Here is a 20,470-nt window from a genome sequence, read left to right as displayed (position 1 = left end):
TTCGTCTGTTTACATTTCCGGGCCGCCTGTGCACTTCACTTGTGAAAGTGCTCAGTTCACGCACAGCGCACGCAGGCAGAGACGAGCAGGAGTCCAGAAGATGGTCTGTGCATGTGAGAGGGGAGCGTTGCCCCTCACTCACATTCACAAACCATAGGTATGCTGCTCATGCTCAGTGTAGTGCAGCAGTTTGAAGATAGGCTCCTGCTCGGGCGGTGATGCGTTTTACGCAAAGTCGCCCCATGCCCTATTAAATGGCAGGACAGTTAGTGCACACATTACCAGACTGCATCGCTCTACTCAAGGACTTGGTGATGCTTCCAGCGTATAGCTGCAACCAGCCTCCACCTCACCAATTCCAGATTCTTTTAAGGCCTTTTCCAGCCCATGCTGTAGTTTTACAACTGAAAATCTAAGAACCCAGAATACAAAATGATGTTTGTCAAAAAGCTTGAACTTCGTGAAATCCCACACTCCCCATCCCCCAGGATTATACTTTGTTGGGATTGGGTTGGGAGGGGTCTTTTTCTCTCTTTTATATGTTGTTGCCGATGTTTTTTTCTCTCGATGATACACGTTCGGCACTGTAAAACAAGAGCTAGTGCTATATCTTGGGCATAGTGTCGCACCAAAGCCCACGTGCATACCTATGAACAGATTTAAGCACCATCAATAGTATCCTTGTTAATCTATGAGCATGCTAACTACATATACTTGTGCAGACTGGAAAACTTATTTTTAAAAAAAAGTTCGAGCAAGAAAAAAAAAGTCCGAACTGGCTGAAGGTGTCACGGAGCCTCTGGTTAGCTATGCAGGTGCATCCATGTATTAGGCTACAACATCCTGCTAGCATAATGTACACTACATACGCCATGTTGCAGAGTTGTACAATGGTTTTAAAGTGGACACAATTCGTCTCAGGTTTCGGTCAAAGACAGCCATCTTTGGGCAAGTGGTCGAGGGGACGGATGGACTGCAGGTGAACAGCGAGGGATATTGTGCTGGGGTTTGGCAGGTTTACATACGCAAGGAGAAACATGGAAAGGCAACCGCGCACCTAGGAATGTTGCGGGCCTCGAAAGGAAGCTGGCGTTGCCGGATTGGAGCGAGCATGTGGAGCAATACTCCATATGCCTGTTCCAGGAAACCTGGAGTCGGGTGCCCCTTCACAAGGCGGGTTATTCCACCCACTTTTTGCCGGCGGCAGAAAGTGTAACTGGCAGGGGCCGCCCCTCTGGCGGTCTGTTAATCTGGGTAGCCACCGCACTTAACTGTAGGGTGGAGGAGAAGGACACTAACTGCCCCGACCTCCTAAACATTTTGCTTAGAAAATTCCCAGGGCAGAGTCATTTTAAATATTTTTAACATTTATGCCCGTGGTACTAAGGGGGGAAGAGAATCCCCAGTTATAGCTTGCTTGGAAGCGCAGCTCCGCTCATCTCCATACAGGTCTTGTACACTGTTGGCAGGTGATCTGAACTGCACTTTCGAGCCTCTGGATCTGGACATCCTAGCAGATCAAGAGGAATTTGATAATGGGTGGGGGATTCCTCCCCTCGAGCTTGGCCCTGTTAAAAAATGGACAGAAGTGGCCCTCCAGATTAACTCCCTAGTTATGGAGTTTGGGCTTAGAGCTGCCAATGGCAGAACCAGGTCCGACAAAGTAGGGGCCCACACCTACAATAGGCCAGGACACACGTCACGGATTGATTATTTCCTCCTTGACATACACCTGTGGGGCATGGTGGAGGACATGGTAGTTTTACCTTCTGTGGAGAGCGACCACAATCTCCTGTCCCTCACCCTGTCCCACAGGTGCGTCAACAGCACCGTGAGTGGTTCTCCTTGTAACCCCGCGCCAGACCTGTCAGTGGTCACGAACTGTGGGCGAAGGCTTAAGTGGGCGAAGCTGGCTCTTTCGGAGGAGAAAACCTCTGCGATTAGGCAGCTTCTGGTTTCAGCCCTGGCCAATCTTGACTGCCAAGAGGAAGGGCTGATGGAGGTGGCACCTAGGTTTTGTGTCATAATTCAGACCATTGGCGACCTCTTTGTAGTCCCAGCCCACCCGAGCGGAAGGAAACCCAGCCTACGACCGGGTCAGGGCTGGTACAACCAAAAGTGTAGGGAGGCGAAATCACTTCTTATTGAGGCAGTCAAGTCCAAATTGCCGCTTAGGACTAGGGAGGCCAGGAGACACTACACACTCTGCCAGAAAAATGCAAGGATGGAATGGGAGGATAGCTTCTGGCAGGACCTTCTGGCTGCCAGCCGAGGGAAAGATGCTAAAGGTTTTTGGGACATGGTAGGCAAAAGGAATCGTCCCGCCGATTCCCGGAGGACTTGTGCGATTAATGCCCAGACTTGGTTTTCCCATTTCCAAAATCTGTACTCTGCTGTTGAAGGCCCCCTTAATGATCCCTTTAACATCCCAGCCTTTACTCTAGACCGTGACCTGGATCTGTTTTCCCCCCTTGATGTAACAAAGCAGATCAAAACCTTGGTCCCCTTGAAAGCAGCTGGCCCGGATGGCCTACCAGGAGACATCCTCCGTGCTTACCCGGAAGAATGGGGGGCTCTAATCTCTGCACTCCTCAATGCAATCATGGGGGGAGGGCCTGTGCCTGACTCCTGGAGAGGTGCAGAGGTGGTCCCCATTTTTAAAAAGGGCAGTCGGGATTTACCCGGGAACTATAGGCCTATAAGCCTAATAGATTCCAGCCAGAAATTGGCCGGGAAAACCATCTTGGGGAGAATTACTCAATGGGTGGACGACAATCACATTCTGTCCGACATGCAGGCTGGGTTCCGTTCGGGTACAGTAACTATTGAACAGGCCTTTAGGCTTTTGTTGTTACACTGGAAGGTGGTGGTGCTGGGCAAAGGCAGTCTCTATCTGGCCTTTATTGACCTTAAGACTGCCTTTGACCTGGTACCAAGGGAGGAACTTTGGAGGGTGCTTCATGGTTTAGGGATGCCCCCATACCTACTGAACCTCCTCATTAACCTGCACACCAACACCTATGCCCAGGTTAGATGGGGGTTGAATGGGGAAAAGACCGATAAAATCAGGGTCGAGAGGGGAGTAAGACAGGGCTGTGTTTTGGCCCCCACCTTATTCTCCCTCTATATTAACGGGGTGGTAGATCATCTATTGGGCGAACCATCAGATGCCCCCAGCCTGGGTGGAGTAAAAATTCCAACTCTGTTGTTCGCCGACGACACCCTCCTCATCTCCAAAACCCCCCAAGGTCTACAGTTTTTGCTGAACCGCTTCCAGGACTTCTGTACCACTAAAGGCCTCGTCATTAACATAGACAAGACCAAGTACCTAGTCATGCACCCACCCCGCAAACTTGGTCGCCCTCCAATCCTGAACTCCATACCCCTAGAAAGAGTGGCGGAATTTGATTATCTGGGGATCCGTCTGAATGATGCAATGAGCTGGACTGCCCACATTGATAAAATGACTCTGGCCCACAAAAGGGTGGGGGGCGCCCTTCTTAAGGAATACAATAACTCCTCAAAACATTGTGTTGCACCCATACTGGAGATTTATAAAGCTTGTGCAGTCCCTGCTTCTCTCTATGGATCGGAACTGTGGGGCTTGGGCAAAGTCGACTCATTGAGTAAGGCCGAAAATAAATTTATCAAGGATCTTCTTGCTATTCCATCGAGCAGCCCGACCATCCCAATGCTCTTGGACACTGGCTGTAAAGCCATAAGGGACCAGGCTCGGCTTCGTCCCCTTCTGCTCTGGGCACGTTTGTGGAGGGTCCCGGAGCTACAATCGTATGCCAATGGTCTAGCAGAAGTGATGCATGCTGACGGTTGGAGCAGCATCAAATGGCTGAAGGACATAAAACATCTTTTAGGGGAACTGGGTTTGGCTTCTTGCTGGCATAGTCACTCCGCTCCACCTAAGAAGACTCTAAAAAAACTTTTCTGGGAGTGGGTTGACGTGAAGCGTTCTAGTAGCCAGCAGCATTGCAAAACCACCGCAGCTTTCCTGTTGTTCAAAGACGTTGTCTTGTATGAGCCATATATGGATATTATAACAGTGGCTATGGATAGGTCCTTGTACATTAAATTTCGGCTAGGAACCTTGCCCTTGGCGGATCTCTGTTCAAGGTGGAATAAAGCCCAGCCCACATCACGCTTTTGTGCCTCTTGTCCGGACAAACCAGAGACGGTGCCACACTTCCTTTTTGAATGCCAGGACTATGGTCGCCCCAGATCGCGTTGGCTTGCCCCCATTTGCAGAGAACTGGGGACTCGTCAGCACTCTGTTGCCCTACGGATTCTTTTAACTAATACAGCCCCTCCTATTGTTTGTGCTGTTGCAAAATTTTTAAAATGGGCTTGGTTGTTAAGACTTAGAAGACTGTCCATAACAATTTAATTCTTTTTTATCTAATTTATGCTGATATACCGTGTTTTAATTATCATTCCACTTGTACAGTCTTATTTATTTCGACATGCTGTTTTTATCTTTTTGTACTGCTTTTATGATATGTGCATATCGAAATAAAGCATCAATCAATCGTATAAAATAATGCTAGCATAATGTACACTACATACGCCATGTTGCAGAGTTGTACAATGGTTTTAAAGTGGACACAATTCGTCTCAGGTTTCGGTCAAAGACAGCCATCTTTGGGCAAGTGGTCGAGGGGACGGATGGACTGCAGGTGAACAGCGAGGGATATTGTGCTGGGGTTTGGCAGGTTTACATACGCAAGGAGAAACATGGAAAGGCAACCGCGCACCTAGGAACGATCGTGTCATAGTGGCGCACAACGGGATCAGCAGACGGTACCGGCTGTAAAATAACCTTTTCTTGCATGGCACGCAGCAAAAGCGATAATGCGATTCCTGGAGTCCACGCGACCCCACACTTTCATTATCTGGACTTTATTGGTAGGATTTACCCTCCTTTGATTATGCGTGAAGTGAGTCGGGAAGTGCTAAAGGGGCTCGCGTGCGCCCCTCCCTCCATCAGTGGCCTTCAATTATGCTGCGAGGTTCCGGGTGAATGAAAAATCAATGTTGCGAGATTAGCTATTTTTAATGTAAAAGGCTGGTTTATAGACACTATGGGCCCAATTCACGAAAAGTTAGCACAGAAAGATTTTCTACAGAACGTACCTTTCCTACATTCTTGGGAATACGCCGGGAACGCTGAGCCAGGCGCAGGTTTACAGGCGCACTCATGGAAAGGTCATGTGGCTTTTTATGCAGGCTCCTATTCCAGCTGCAACAAGTTCTCCACAGCGAAGAATTCCGAGCAGCACCAATAACATTCCCTGTGCAAATGCTCTTGTGGGTAAGATTTTGTCCCCCTCGTGGAGACAGCCCTTTCCCTGCATCCCCAGAAAATAGCCCTTTCCCTGCACCCCCAGCAAATCTGAGGGTGATCCATTCCCCTCACCCTGGTTGGAGATTTACGCCCAATGTACAACCATTTACAGAGTGAAAAGGGATTCAGATAATTTTGATTTATATATTTGAGTATTCAGTTTTACAGATGTTTCCTTACATCTTTAATGTAAAATATACAGTTATATTGGCATTTAGCAAATACACTCGATTCCCGTGTGTGGCATTTGAGGCCATTCAAGGAAAAGAGAGGTAGTGAGTAAAGTAGTGGGAGTTACAATGAGTGTGTGATTGAAAGGGAGTGGGAGTGAGTTAGAGGTGCCTCTATCAATGGTGCAGCTGGTGCAGTGGTACCATGGCATAGAGGCCCTGGTGCAGCTGCTCTCACTGCGCATTAAACAACTGTACCTTAGGATTTCAGATCAGAGCCTCTGTATACCAATGGTTGTGATTGAGGGTCAGTGATTATAAAAGTGTGTGTGCGTTTGTGTGCAAGAAGCAGTGTTAGTGTATGGGTGCTTTAGTGTGTTAAGGCAATTTTTGACAGTTATGAGGGGAACCAGTGGCACGTATTACGCCGCACCACTTTCAGGGATCACCAGCCGCCACTGCTTTGGAGTGTATTATTGCAGATACATAAACCAGTCCAGATTACATTCTCCTTGAGAAAAATGAAATGAAATCATTCACAGTTACAAAAAACAGTCGTGCAGGTAGCAATTTAGAATTAAAATATGTTTTCAGCTCTGTTCGTTTGACTGTTTGTTGCCTTCAGTTGTGTCAAGTGTATCTTAAAGAGACTCTAGAGAAATTGAGTGCCAAGAATCAGGATGAGTAAAATGATTTTTTATGAGACAGTGAGGGGAAGGCTTTTGGCCAGTGTATGTTAATGGGGAGGTGGGCTACCGTCAGACCTAGTTCTTTTTAATGTGGAAATGCTGCTGCACTATTTAGAACTCCGTAGCGATGTCGTCCACGGATGAGACGTCAACAGAGTCCGTATAAGCCCTCCCCTGACGCACTGGCGTCAGTTTCTTCTGTGATCACATTCCGCGCTAAAACGCAGAGCCACTTATAGAAACTGCTAGGAAACAGTGTGTTCAAAAATAATTTTCTTTTTGTAAAACATTTATTATATTTTATTTCACTATTTATTTATTCTAAACTGGAAGGCACAAGAATGCCAGAAGGGATCTGGAAAAGGAAAGGACAGCCCAGTTCTCCATCATTGTTTCATATTTTTCGTTTTTTTGTGTTATGGTCCAGCGTTGGCCAAGACCTTTTCATTTTATTACAATTATATTTATTGGTCTGCTATTGCTATTGTGTCATTCATATTTTAGTTCTGCCTACTACGACATGCAGCATGATCGAATGAGTGAGCCCACTTCAGGTACTGCAAACTCCACTTGCATTCTGCTCTTTCCCTAGAGCACATCTGCACCCAAAATAGTTCCCTTCAATGACAGGGACTACTATTGCAAACCGTGCTTTTTGAAGCTAAAAACCAATTTTTTTTAATACATATTGGTTAGTGTGCGGCAGGTCCTCCGCTAAAACGTAAAAAAAAAATGAGACAGGCATTGACAACCCCAAAATGCTCCTGTTAGCTTTCCCAATGCTCATTTTTTTTGCCAATACTGCACAGCATCGGCAAAAAGCATTGGAAAAACTAATAGGTCTCAAAGGTGGGACCTATTAGTTTTGTCAGTGCTTGTTTTTTGTTAGAACACTAGAGCATGCTATGTTAATTTTATTTAAATTGGCAGCGGAAGAAAGACTGTGTCTAGTTCTTCTTAGAAGGGAACTGGCACGTGTCTGTGCCCAGTGCATTTCATTAGGGAACTGGAGCATGCCTGTATTGATTTCATGTAAATGAGACACTGGAGCGATCTGGGAGACGGGTGCCCATGCATTTCATTCAGCATCAATGCGGGTCTTTACCCAGTGCATTTCAAAGGAAAGGCTGGGCAGTGGCAAGCAAGCCCACGGTTATAAGGAACAATGTATTGTTGGTGCCACTTGGGCAAGGCTGTGCCCCTTGTATTAAAGTCAATCGTGATATCCGTCAGTGTACCTATCTGGTAAGGTAATTCAGTTTTGTGGGTTGCTCTGATCTTTGACTCTCACTTTCTTGTCACCAAGATGTCTTTTTGTAGCTAGATGTAAACTGTTCACTCCTCATATTTGGTTCCAAATGCAGGTGGCAGGGAATGATTTCTAACAGTCCACTACAGTTTTATGATTAATGGGCTCCGAATTGGGATTTGAAATTGGCATGTTATCCTTGGAGAGAGCAGGAGTTGGTTGCAATGAACCAGGTTGATATCTGAAGGCCTGCTGGACCAGGTTGTTTATGGAACACTATTTCACTGCATTCTAACCAGTTATCTAAGTACTAGTCTGATTCCTCATCGCCTCCAGTCAGTGTATTGGTATAGGCTTTTAGAAGACCTTGAGAGATTTATTTCCCATTCTGCTGCAATAAACACAATAGAGTCTGTTGTACTGACTGCTTAAATTAGAAGACTCCCAGAATAAGACTCAGACCTTAACGATACAACTTCTTCCAGGTTTCACGATTTACTGTATATCCTCTAGGTTTCCATCCTGTTGGTGACTCCAGCATAAAGATTTTAGTGTTGAAACGCATCAGTACACATTTGTGGATTTGTCTGACAAATATGTTTAATCCATAATTATATACACCAGTATGCATGCTAATTCTGCGCCTGTTTTCGGTGTGCAGAAAATGACCACTATGCTAAGTTTGACTAATGCATATTTTAATATATTTACACTTTTGAAGCAATTTCAAAATGTTGTATGTATTTGGTGCCTTCAAACTATGTCCAGGTAGGGATGCTTGATTCCGGGAAGCCCGTCCTCTCAATGTAAGGACCCAGGAGATCACTTCCAGTGTCAGGCTATCTGGGCTGTTCTTCAGCCCGAAAGCGAGTTGTGGCCTTTGCGACTGCATGCTGGATGTTCAGTGTGTGCTCAACCCTGAGTAAAACTATCATGCACTCAGCATGCTTGTCTGTCTCCTCAGATCTGCGCTTACAGCTGCTGGATGTGGAGAACAATCCATACCTAATTAAGGCCCTGTACGGGCTCTTGATGCTCCTACCTCAGAGCAGCGCCTTCCAGCTTCTGTCACACCGACTACAGTGCGTCCCCCATCCGGATCTCATGCACAGCACGTGAGTACGCAGCGATTCTCCAGCTCTGGGATTTGGCACCAGGGCGGGAACTTTCAACCACATTGCGCTTCTTTGACATTGGCCACATTTCCATTGATCATGATTGGGTGGAGCATTTAAAATTAGTTTATCGACTTTCTAACTGACATAACAATATGCCACTTTTTTCCAATTCTTGTACGAGGAAGCAGATGTAAGGTTCTTGATTTAAATATAGTAATGGACTTCGCAGTTTCATTTGGTGATAATTCCTTACCAAGATTGTGATTTTGTTTTCAAACTCCCTTTATTATTCCCTCCTACTCCTCATTTCTCTTTAATTCTGTTGACTGGAAGTGAGTAGGATTTATCAACTTGGCTACTTTGGTGACCGAAAGCAGTAGATGACCAGACACAATGTTTGTTGACTGAGTTCTTCACTTAGGATGAATTGAACCTCTTTGGGCCATAGCAGCCTGTAGGAAAATTCCCTTTTTATGTGGTCACCCCTTTTTGTTTGTTAATTTTGTTGCTGGTGTTTGATTGTGAACCCTAGGACACTGCTGTCTAGTTCCCAGGACACCTGATTGGTTTATATAACTTCCCTGTTTGTCCCTAGTATATGGTCTGAGTTTTCCTCAACATCAAGAGAGTCTTGTTCTCCAAAGAGGCTGGGGTTTTTGGGTGGCGGTTGTTGCTGCATTTGAAGATGGACCCTTGCACCTCTTGATAATACCAGAGGATAAAGTACACATCACAGGAGCTGTCGTTGTGATAGAGACAAAGGTTGCAAATACTGCGCTGCCTCCGCCCACAGGTTTTTGATGTTGCACTTAGGGCAGAAGTGGGAAGGTGCACGTTCCACTCCACCCTCCACTAAGCACTTTCTGACAATACAGCCTGTATTTTGTCGAAGGTTGTCAACTGCTGATCAGTGCTGGAGTTCAGGTTTGCAGATCACCAAGGAAGAGGTTGCTCAGAAAGGTTCGCCGGTTGTCTTTAGAGTCATTGATCTTGAAGTGTCAAACAGCTGGTCACGAAAAGCAGGAAGAACATGTCCGTTTTTAAGCTCACACTCGAAATGTCTGAATGCAATTGCAGAAGAAAACAATCGGAGGGGGAGCCGGTGTCCTTGTCCACTCTGGACTATGGTAGGAATCACTCTTGGGACTGCAACATCTTCGAACAAAAACAAGCTTCAAATGCGAGCCCTACACTAGATGATAGAGATGGCAAACCATGCGTATCTTCAGCCGCACCTGCTATAAACTTTAATTAACCCTAGGATGCTAGTTCCTGGGGATATTAATAGATGACTCAGTGAGGTAGCTGATCAACTCCTCCATTTCCTCTCAACAGGGCAGTCGCAATATGACAGCAAGTCAACAGAAATGGCAATCCTCCACTGTGTGGCAGCCACAACCACACACGTATCAGCAGCATCTTTCTTTTCCTCTCGTTTTCCAGTGGAGGAGCATCTCCTATCGCCTGTGCTGAGGCACGTTTTCTCGCAACTTGCACCGCTACAAGTCCGGCGGGACATGGCCTCTGATGCCGACAGGGCCATCTGGGATGCTTTCAACTTTTTTACAACCAGGGGTGCCAACTCTCACCTTCACTGGATCTTCACAATTTTCCATATCTGTTTTAAGCATTCCACTAAGCATTGTGAGGTCTCTTCACTGATCTCTGTCTTGGAGAGTGTTTCGATGAAAAGGTCATCCTCCTTCTGAACTACAAATGGAGCTGTGCAGCCCTCTGTATCATCATGTGGGACTTGGTAGTGCCATAAAAAGGGAGGCCTTATCCGAATAGGGTGTCCAGGTCTGGGTTATTTTGAAGGTGGATGTGGTAGTCTTCCCAGGGATCCTTCCCATCCTAAGCGCTATGGGTTAATAGTCGGGCCCCCACAATGGTACAGATTGCCTGTTCAGAATCTGTATGATCTGAACGTGGAGGGGACTGTGGAGACCGGGGTGTTTTGGTTGGGTGAGGACGTAGGTGTGCTGGGTGAAGAGAAACCCATGTGGCAGTAGGTAGTGGTGTTGGGCTGGTGGCTCTGACCCTAATCCTATTTGTATCAGGGGGAATGATTGGCTCATACTGGAGCTGCTCTTCAAAGGTAAGCCTCCACCTTTTGACATATGGAATGCAGAACATTGGTGCTCTTATGAAGGGGGCCTGGCGAGTATTTTCCCCATGGATGTGTGTATAAAAATTTCTGTTTAGGGAGCTGCAACATGATTGTCCCCTCGCTTGAATCACACCTTGGAGTTGAGGGTTCCATGGGGCTAGCCTGGTTGGTGGTCTCGGTGTCTACATTTGTTCCAAGACAGGTTTATCAGTGTCTCTAGTTCAATGTGGCAGTTGGTGTGGCTCTGTACCCCTTGTAAGGATTTGCTCAGAGTTGAGGCGGTATCTTGGTGTTGAGCAGTGTCTGCCGTCAGAGCCAGAACCAAAGTTCAGTGCTTTTTAAGAATTGAGTCATGGCTCAACACCTGGAGCTGTGCTCTAGGACACTCTAGCAAATGCTTATGAGGTCAAACCGTTTGGGCTTGCACTTGTGTGTGGGGAGGAATAGAGGTCCTGTGTTGTTTTCATCTTAGGTCCTGTGGGCATAAGACACAAAGCTCTTACTCTTGTGCTCTTCCTCAGAGGACAGCAGCTCCAGGCTCTTGAGTCATTGCGCCAGTGGACAGCTCAAGGAGCCTGCTTACTCTGCCTTGGTGGCGGAGATATCCTTCTTGCTAAAAATATCAAGGGGCTTGGGCAACTCTTGATGCTTCATCGTATGGTGTAATCAGCACCCAGGACTTCTCTGAATATGACCAAAATCCTCGAGAGAGTTCACAGTCCAGTGAGTTATTGGTCTCAGGGTGTCAGAGGAGGTCTGTTCCTGGAATGGAGTTCTAGGCAGATGACACTCTAGAAAGTTGCTGGGGTTCGCTTATCTTTGGGATCAAAGTTTCAAGGCTAGCACCCGGTGGCAGCTGCCATCGAGTAGCATGGATGAGGCTGGGATTCACAAAGCTGCAATGCAGTGTTGTGAATAGTCTGAGCGCTGACTGAGCACCGTGGTTCGGGGCTCAGACAGGCAGTAGGAGCCTGTACAAGATCCTCCCTAGGCTGTGTATTACAGCCTGGTGGGAACATGCAAAGTACGCATGAATCGTTTCACCGCATTAGACGCTGGATACCGGAGGCTCCTCGCAAAAACACTTTGGACCTTGCAGCACACATTACAGTGCCAGGCATTGGGTGGATTCTCCCCGGTCTAGTGGACTGCACTTACTGATACTTGGATATACACACCCGGAAGATCTCTGGTTAATTCATTATTACGAACTGCATTCTAGCATCACTGTAAATACAGATGCCATACCTGTATGGCTAATGCGCAAGGAACTAATCTCGCCTTACCATTGGAATGATTGGAACCATTTCATTGCAAGAATTAGACTTTGCCCTCAAGAAGTCCTTTGTTTGTTGGACGAAACGCGCTGGTTGATTTTTATGAGTAATCATATGAAGCAACAATAAATGAAGAAACACTACTGGAGTGTTCGGGAATTATTGATACAGAGCTATGAAATAGCTATGTGTTAATATGTTCTTTTCTGTTCTTATGTGGTGCAGCTCTGGTTTGTATGTATAAAAGTGCTCATGACTGTTTGACCAACCCAAGACGGCTGGCACAAACATTCATGTGCACTCAAGTGCCCACCACTCTTCCCCTTGCTGGCTGTGAAACAGCCATGCCAAGCCCCATAAACCATAAAAATAAAGTGATAGTAACATACTGTTATTATCATTTAGATGCAGTGTGGCGATACTCCTCCGCCGTAGCGGAGGAGCCACCGCTGCTGGCACTCAAGTTCCCAGTGAGGAAGTGACATTGATCCTGGAGCTGGCACCCGAATGTATAAACCTGATGGTGAAAGAAATCAATTCTGAGGTGGGGTCTTTGTCTGGTACACGGTGCCATTACAGAGTTGCAACAGATCTTCAGGCTCGAAAAAAACTTCAAAGAAAAAAAAAAAACCTGCACACATCTACCCCAACACTAGATTTAAGGAGTATGCAGAGAGCATGTGCATCTACGGACATACATGCTACAAACTTGCCCTTACTCAACTCAAATTCCACTGCCAAGGCATATTTTTGACAATGCAATCCTGCAGTGAGTGTCCATGAATCTCAGTATCATGACACTTATAGCACTGTTAGAAGTGCATTTCACTCACAACATTTCAGTATTTTTTTAATAAAGCCCATCTTTCTGATAAAATAATTAAAGGGGTTAATGTGTAAAGTAGTGATATGTTTAACTTAAATATACTGAATTCAAATCCCCAAAGGGTCAAGACTTTTGAGGTTGGTAACCTTTCTTTTCTTGGAAGTGTCCTTTCTGCAGGATGACCCCCAACTTTTTGCTAGATTTAGTACTGGTACTGACTCTGAACACTGGGGTGCTACCGTCCAATGCCCTATGTAAGTACTCTGCCCCCTAAAGTGTTTGTCCCTAATATATAATACTCGGGCAATCCAGTGTCTGGAAGTTAAGTGTTATTATTGGACTTCAGCACCCACTGTGCCACCACTAAAATGACAATGCAAAGTGTGTCCCCACCCTGTCCTTGCAGCCTAGATATGCAATATTTAAACTGCAAGTTCAACTTGGCAAAATAAACCTTTTGCCTAGTCTAAATCTTTCTTTTTGATACCTATAAGTCACCTGCGGTAGGTCCTAAATGCCCATTGTGTAGAGTGCAAGGTACATAAAAAGTAGGACATGTATATTTTATGTTTCATATGTCCTGGCAGTGATCAACCTCCAAAGTTGTTTTTCACTGTGGCAAGGCTGGCTGTCCGATAGAAAAAGACTGGCTTATAGTATAACACCTAATAATGCTTAACTTCAGGTTGGGAGTAGCTAGAAAAAGGATTCAAGCACTCACATTAATACTAATTTCAAATCCAACTTAATGGTCAAGTTGGATTTTAAATTACTATTTTGAAAATGACACTTTTACAATACTGTCATTTGTATGCCTTCGACAGGTGTGCCTTTCTGACACTGTTCACTGTAGCCAAGAAACTGAATGGCTCCTTGATTAAGTGTGAAGTGTTTCCCAGAGCTGAGACATATGGAGAGGGGTTGTCCTTGCTCTGACAAGATGGCAATCTGGACTGTGCCCAGGAATGTATTTAACTTCAAATGATGCCTGCCTGTCCACAAGGCAGATGTAGCGATCACCTGGGTCTGTCCTCGTTTTTGTTCTGCTAACCAGCCAAGCCCATATCTCAGTGAGAGTGGTACAGTCCCCAGAACTGGTTTGAAGTGAACACAGGGGACTGTTTGGCCATTATCATAGCTGCATGTCTGGGTGGACAGACCAGAGGAAGAAAGGTTCAGCCATGCTGGATTTAGGTAGGGAGGAACACTGTAGGATAGTTTACAGTAAAACACACAGGAAGTGTGGCAAAAGTATGTAGGGTCACCCCTGGAAATGTATACCCCTATTGGTTAGGAGCGGCCAGCAGTCTCTCCCACCCACAGGGTGGCACTGGGAATAAATGTGGCACCCCAGTACCCTCTTCAGATTGCCTATGGGCCTGTGGTAGATAAAAGAAACACTCTCACATCCTGTTGTAACCTGTGAGGAGAAGCCCAGGGTCTGGAATTACTCCTACTTGTACCCAGGAATAAAAAGTGGACTCCAAGGGCCAAATGGCTGACTTCCTATTAAGCTACAGGGACACAAAAGCTGATAGAAGCAAACTTTCCTAAAAGGTTCAGCTGACCAGTTCCAACTGGACCTGCCAAGGACTCTGCTGATGGCTTCTCCTGGAGTGAGTCCTGACTGCTAAGTGGTGCCTATAAGATCCTGGGGCCCTTAGAAAAGTGTCAGATTGTACTCCTCCTGCCTAAACCTAAGAGTTGAGACTTTCAAGCTTTTTCAAGACTTTTTGTCTGTAGAATCGACAGAGAAACTGGACCACCCTGCCAAGTCAATCCCATATAAGTACTTTGCCGCTGGGTCAAAGATTCAGGTTCCTCCTGCTCGCAGCTTTTCAACAGTAGCAAATTCATTTCAGCAGGACATTGTGGAGAAGGTAAATTTGCTACCTTTGCCTAGTAAAGATTTCTGCCTTCGGACTTAGTCACTTTTTTAGGTCGAGCTGGTATAAGCAACGTGAAGTGCTGCTGTCCAGCGAAGCCTCTATTGTTAGCGACTTGCTCTGGAAGTGGGACAGGGGATGGGCACACGCACAGAGCTCTCGACGATTTCAGCATGTGTATGCGCATGTACAGCCACGCGCCGTGCACATCTCCTGTCCCGCTTCTAAGGCAAGCCAGCCTCCTGCAATTGCATTATTTTAACACACACACATGCGCGCACACACTCACATGCACACACACACACATACACACACCCCAGCCAGTGCACGCAAATTGTGAACGCGCGCATATACACACGTTTCTTAATTTCCCCGCTTCTGTTCCCACTCGCTGCTCTACCTCCCCTCTCGGGCATTGCCCCCCTACCCCATCAGGGGTAACCCCCCGCCCCCAGATCCCCCGCCTTCTCACCGGTCCCCGCTCTTTCTCCGTCCGTCGCCTCTTCTACGACATCAGCAAGCAGAGAAACGGCCAAGAGTGGCCTGCGCGGAAGTGCGTGCGCCCGCCTGACGTCACTCAGCGGCTGCACCGTACAGCACACAGTCGCGGGCCGCAGCCATTGACCCGTACGGACAACTGCGCTGCGCATGAGCCATCAGCAATCACATCTAAAGAAATAACCAAACAGGTGATTTGTCCAGCTACTAACCAATGACTAACGCACCCTATGTCATAACACAAATAATGGGAAACAACGATGTCTTTGATATTCCGACATTGCACATTTTGCTGCAGAATGTTTGCAGCAGTGGGTTTGTATACTTACAATTAGGCCTAAGGAATACCCACCCGTGCACGCCTGTACTCTGTGTACAACCAGTGGCTCTTGGTTCCTTTTTTTTAAATGTGCGTCATGCAGGAAGAGCAAGGCGACAGACACTATCCAACAGGAGAAAGACCAACATGTATTTACCAAGTCTGAACCTAATCGTACTACGGTGGGACTGTCATACTCCCCGGGATGAGGAACCCTCGCCCACCTTCTGTTGCAAGCTTCATTATTAGGCTTCCGGTCTAGCCCATGAACACCCTGGGGCGGACCTCTTGTACTGGAGTAGCAAGTATGTTCGACCCCTAACGAGAAATTTAAGTGCTTTACGCCGAGTTGCCTGCTATTTCGGAATCCAAGAACAGTCGGTAATTCAGTATATACAGTTGCTTATTTGGATAATTTTTGTGCTATCAAGGAAATTGTTCCATGCATTTAGTCTGGTTGTTGTCGTAGATTGCATTAATAGGAGTTAAGTGTGATCAGAGGTGGGGGATCCATGATTTTATGTAAATGGATGATGGGTTGAATAATAAAGTTAACGAGCGCCAATAAGGGAGCTCTTCACTACTGTTTTCCTAGTACTGTCTACATGGCTGTATTGTCCGCTTTCCGACTGGCAGATTAAATCAGCAAGGGCGGCCATGCAGGCTTGACACGCACAAGCTACCCTTTCATGCGTGCAGGGCCCACTGCTTGATCTAACACTGAAATTGTGGTGGATTTGGATTTTGAAACTCATGACAAAACTGTGATAACGGGAGGCCCCAGGTAAACAGAATGCTGGTACCAGAACTTTATTTAAAACATTTTAGAAAACAATACCATGTGCCCTGCTGAGCTCTTTAAGCATTGGATGTGATAGAATTTCTCCAGGTGCTTGTGGGAACTTCCGCAGCTGCGCTGGTCCCCTTCGTGCATGACACAGCACTGCACAAGACACCTGTACGCTCGACAGATTACATAGTTCCACCATGCTTGCCCGTCGGCCACCGATCTATCCTGAGCTCCATGGATTATCATGGGATTTTGTGCCTAGCTGGGCACAAGTCCTAATAAAGCATTTGCAATGCAATAGGTCTCGCATTTGCGAGAGTTTGAGTTGTTAGCATTGTAAATGACAGTGCCTTTTATTCATGTTTTAAAAACAAAACTTAAATAAAATGCATTGTCATTTACAATGCCAGTAGCTCAAACTTGTATAAATCCGAGACCTATTGCATTGCAAATGCTTGTTTTAGCTTAGATTCCTCCAAAACGGCAAGGCTGCAAGCTGTAGCCAAACAGGGCTCCATAATCTCACTTACAGATGGATTGCTTCATAATCGATGCCAGTGTTTTTTGAGAACTTTTTGAATATGGTGGTGTCCTTCGTTAGTTTTTTTTTATAAATCTGACCGGTTCATTGTCTTTTTGGGGCTGCTTAATGGTGGTGATAAAAAAGTGGATTTATACACGTTTCCAATTTTAGCCCCCATAAGTAATATGCTATGTGAACTATGAGAAATTTTTATCCGAAAGCCTGTGTTTTCTGCTTTACCCCTAAAGATGCAGGCAGAAGGGCGAAAAGTGCACCCTGCACAGTCTTTAGAGTGGAAGAAATTGTTCTTGATTGAATGTGAAAAAGTTATTGTAAAGACAGAATTATAGCATCTCCAGAATCATTTTGTTCAGAATCCAATAATGGGCGGATTTGGGTGATAAGACCTTTTTGTGGCCCGAAGACCATCTTGTTTGCAGCCAGAGGTGCATTGACTGGAATGTTCTATGGTGGTAAAATGAAAGTCTTGTCATTGGATATTATTGAGTTGATCCCCTGTGTCCCTAGTGTTTCTCATAAAGGTTGGTAGAGCTTTTAAGCATGGCTGATAATCCTCTACCCTTGAGCAGATTGAATCAATGCCTGATGTTGTAGGGTCGACTGGCGGCAGGAAGCCACCCTTGTGTTTTTAGGGAGCATGTAGAATGTGGCTATTTTGGGATGTGCCACAAATAAGAGTGCTTTCTTTTCCAGAGTTAGAAGAACTTCTTCATGTGAACGGTTTATTTTCAAAATTAGTTCCTTTTGAATTCTTGGGGTTGGATTTTCAATCCTTCTCTGATAACTTGTATATCTTTGTGCTTCTATGATACAGTCATCAGGGTGTAGAAACACTACATTGCCTACCTTCTAAGCTTCTTGTATAATGATTTGCGGAGGAGTATTGTGAAGTTTTTGGATGTCTTTTTTGTTCAGAGGTAAGATTGGATGGTAAGTTTTTCTTTTTCTTGTTCGGGCCAAAGTGGTGTTGTAAGTTGTTAATGCCAGCTGTGCAAAACATAAAATACGACAATGCCTGCATTGCTGAGTGCTTCATTTGAGCCGGTTGTTTCCGGTGCTCAGCACCGGGGACTTAGTTGTCAACACCGGCACTTATGAGCGCTGCCACATGGTGGTGCTGTTTGTGCAATTAAAAGACGAGCAAAGCAGCAGTTGTTTATTAATTCAATATACATTAAATCAACCAATACCAGCTGCTCTAAGCCATTCTTTTAGCTTTGGGGGCCTCCAACCATCTGAAATGTCACACTTGCAGTAGTGTGACGGTTAGTAGTTGTGTAGGTATTTTCATTGGCAGCGGCAATGGGTGGTGCAAGCTGTGGTGGCTTTCTGACGCGGGACCTGGCGTTTTTTTTTTTTTTTTTTTTTTTACAAATTAAGCACTGCAGTGCCATATCCCCACAGGTCACCACATCAACCTCCACTGCACTGCATAATAAAATTCCAAACCATTCCATAATATAGCCCATCACTCAACACACTACCACAGGGTCCCCTTTTGTGACACTATTAAAAAAATAACAGCATTCAGCAAAATACCCAACCAGACCATTCTACACCCTGACATACAATACCGTGGGGACCTGCAACAGACCGTGCTAAGAGACACAGTTTGTACCATACAAATGTTTGCCATCACCCACCCAGGGAATCATAATTATATATAAAACCGTGCGTCCCAGTGTATGCCTTGTCAAGCACACTGCAAAAAGGAGACGCATGTGGCAAGGTGTTTGACCTCCCAGATCACCAGTCTCCTTTAGTGGCCTGCTGTTCCCTACACTGTGACATGTGTGGTACGTTTGAGGTAGGAAGCCATTCATATGCAGTATAATCTGCAGTCGGCTGCACAAAAATCATTGATCATATACCCAGCCATACTAAACAGCAAACCATAGGGAGATGGTATTATATATAGAGAGGGAGCCTGGGTCCAGGATCTGCGAGTACAAGGAAATGTCACAGGACAGGAAGCCTTGGAGACGGGGAACGTCTGGTGATAATTATTCGGGGCAGTAGACTTTCACACCTTGGAGAGGTTAAAGCTCTGCACTGACACAGGGGATTTGAAATCAAATGAAAATTGGATACTAGAAGACAGGACAGACTCAAAGGCAAGAAGACGAGCATGACGTTATGGTACATCAAGACCAAAACAATACAGGCTTGAAGAAACTGGTGCCCCTCAGACACCCCACTATAGAAAGTGCCATGAATCCATGTAGGTGAAGACCTTGAGTGCCACACACAACCTACCTTAACTGGCATAGGTGGAATGCTTTAAGACCTGGGCACATCCTTAGGGTGACCAACCGTCCGTAAATTTCACGGACAGTCCGTAATTTCGGCCGTCTGTCCGTTGTCCGTGAAGGAATCTTTAACGGACGCCATTTGTCCGTCATTTTAACAGGGCACCGGTTGCTCCACCCTAAAGCCGGCACAGCTTGCACCCACCTCTTTTCTTCACTCCGATGCTGCGCCAAAGCTCCTCAGATGCCCCGCAGCATTGGAGAGGCACAGCGGGATGGCAACCCTCACACCTCCAGCCCTTGATGACCTGTTAAGAGGTGCTTCGAAGGTGACTGAGAGGGAGGGGCTGCAGGTTCAGGAGCAGGGGGCATCCATTCACATGCAAACAGCCCTGAATGCGTCTTGTATCTGCTATTTAGAGGGGGGCTCACACGTTCCATTTCTACCCAGGGCCCCAAACATCCGAGACTCGGCCAGATTACACCCCTGATTACACCGAGGCAGCACGTGGTTCTCTTCACAGAGCTTAATTACTGTCACTAAATTGTAAGCAAACCTCGGTTCTTCAAACATGCAGTCTATAATGTAAGAAAATAAAGAAATGGCACAAACGCACCCACACTGATTAACAACGTATGGAGGACAATCAGTTCAGTTCTCTTAGAGCAGGGGTCTTCAATCTGTGGGGCGCGACCCCCAGGGGGGTCGTGGAGTCTTGGGAAGTGGGTCGCAGATTGTCAGTTTGCCTTAGATGGCGTGGAGCTGATTGAGGGTGCTCACGGCGGAGGCCTAATTCACACCGAGGTGTGAAAAACAACAAAGCCTCATTAACAAGTAAAAGGTGTTTTAAAGACGTGTGAAGTACTGGGGAGCGGCTTTGTGTGTGTCCCTGAAGGTGTTTAAGCCCGGCTTATATACACGAGGAAGGGATGGGGGGGCAGGGGAGGGTGGCTGGGGGAGCCCTTTGAGTTCAATGGACATTGCACGCCTGGAGCTGTGGGTCCTGCCTGTAAAGCACAAAGCACGAACCCTCATACCTGGCGCCTGTGCCGGAGAAATGTGCCTGAGAGTCTGTTCTTCAGATGAGATGTTGTTACAGCCTGTCCGCCCCCAGCAGGGAGGCACAGAGATGCCCTCCCATGAGAGAGGAAGAAGACGAAGAGAGAGATACTGACCCCCCTCCGCTTCCCCCTCCCCCCATGAGAGAGGCACAGAAAAGGTGGGTGGATGAATGGATGGAAGGGTGGATGGATGTATGGATGCATAAAAGGTTGCATGGATCATGATGGATGGATGTGTGAAAAGGTGGGTGGATGAATGATAGGGTGAATGGATGGATGAAAGGATGGATGGATGAAGGATGAATGTATGGATGTAAGGATGAAAGG

General features: G+C 46.3%; 1 protein-coding gene across 2 annotated transcripts in view; it reads left to right on the top strand.

Annotated features, from left to right (window-relative positions):
• VAC14 (VAC14 component of PIKFYVE complex) overlaps positions 1 to 20,470 on the top strand; it is a 1,981,056-nt gene that overhangs the window by 1,765,790 nt on the left and 194,796 nt on the right. For both annotated transcript variants that reach the window (XM_086945294.1, XM_086945293.1), the window contains exon 19: positions 8,429 to 8,579. In XM_086945294.1, coding sequence (XP_086801420.1) covers positions 8,429 to 8,579 — 151 coding nt within the window. The remainder of the gene's footprint in view (positions 1 to 8,428; positions 8,580 to 20,470) is intronic.

The sequence above is a fragment of the Lissotriton vulgaris genome, chromosome 12 (genome assembly GCF_964263255.1).
Source record: "Lissotriton vulgaris chromosome 12, aLisVul1.2, whole genome shotgun sequence".
Classification (NCBI taxonomy): Eukaryota; Metazoa; Chordata; class Amphibia; order Caudata; family Salamandridae; genus Lissotriton; species Lissotriton vulgaris.
This window is presented reverse-complemented; position numbering and strand designations above follow the sequence as displayed.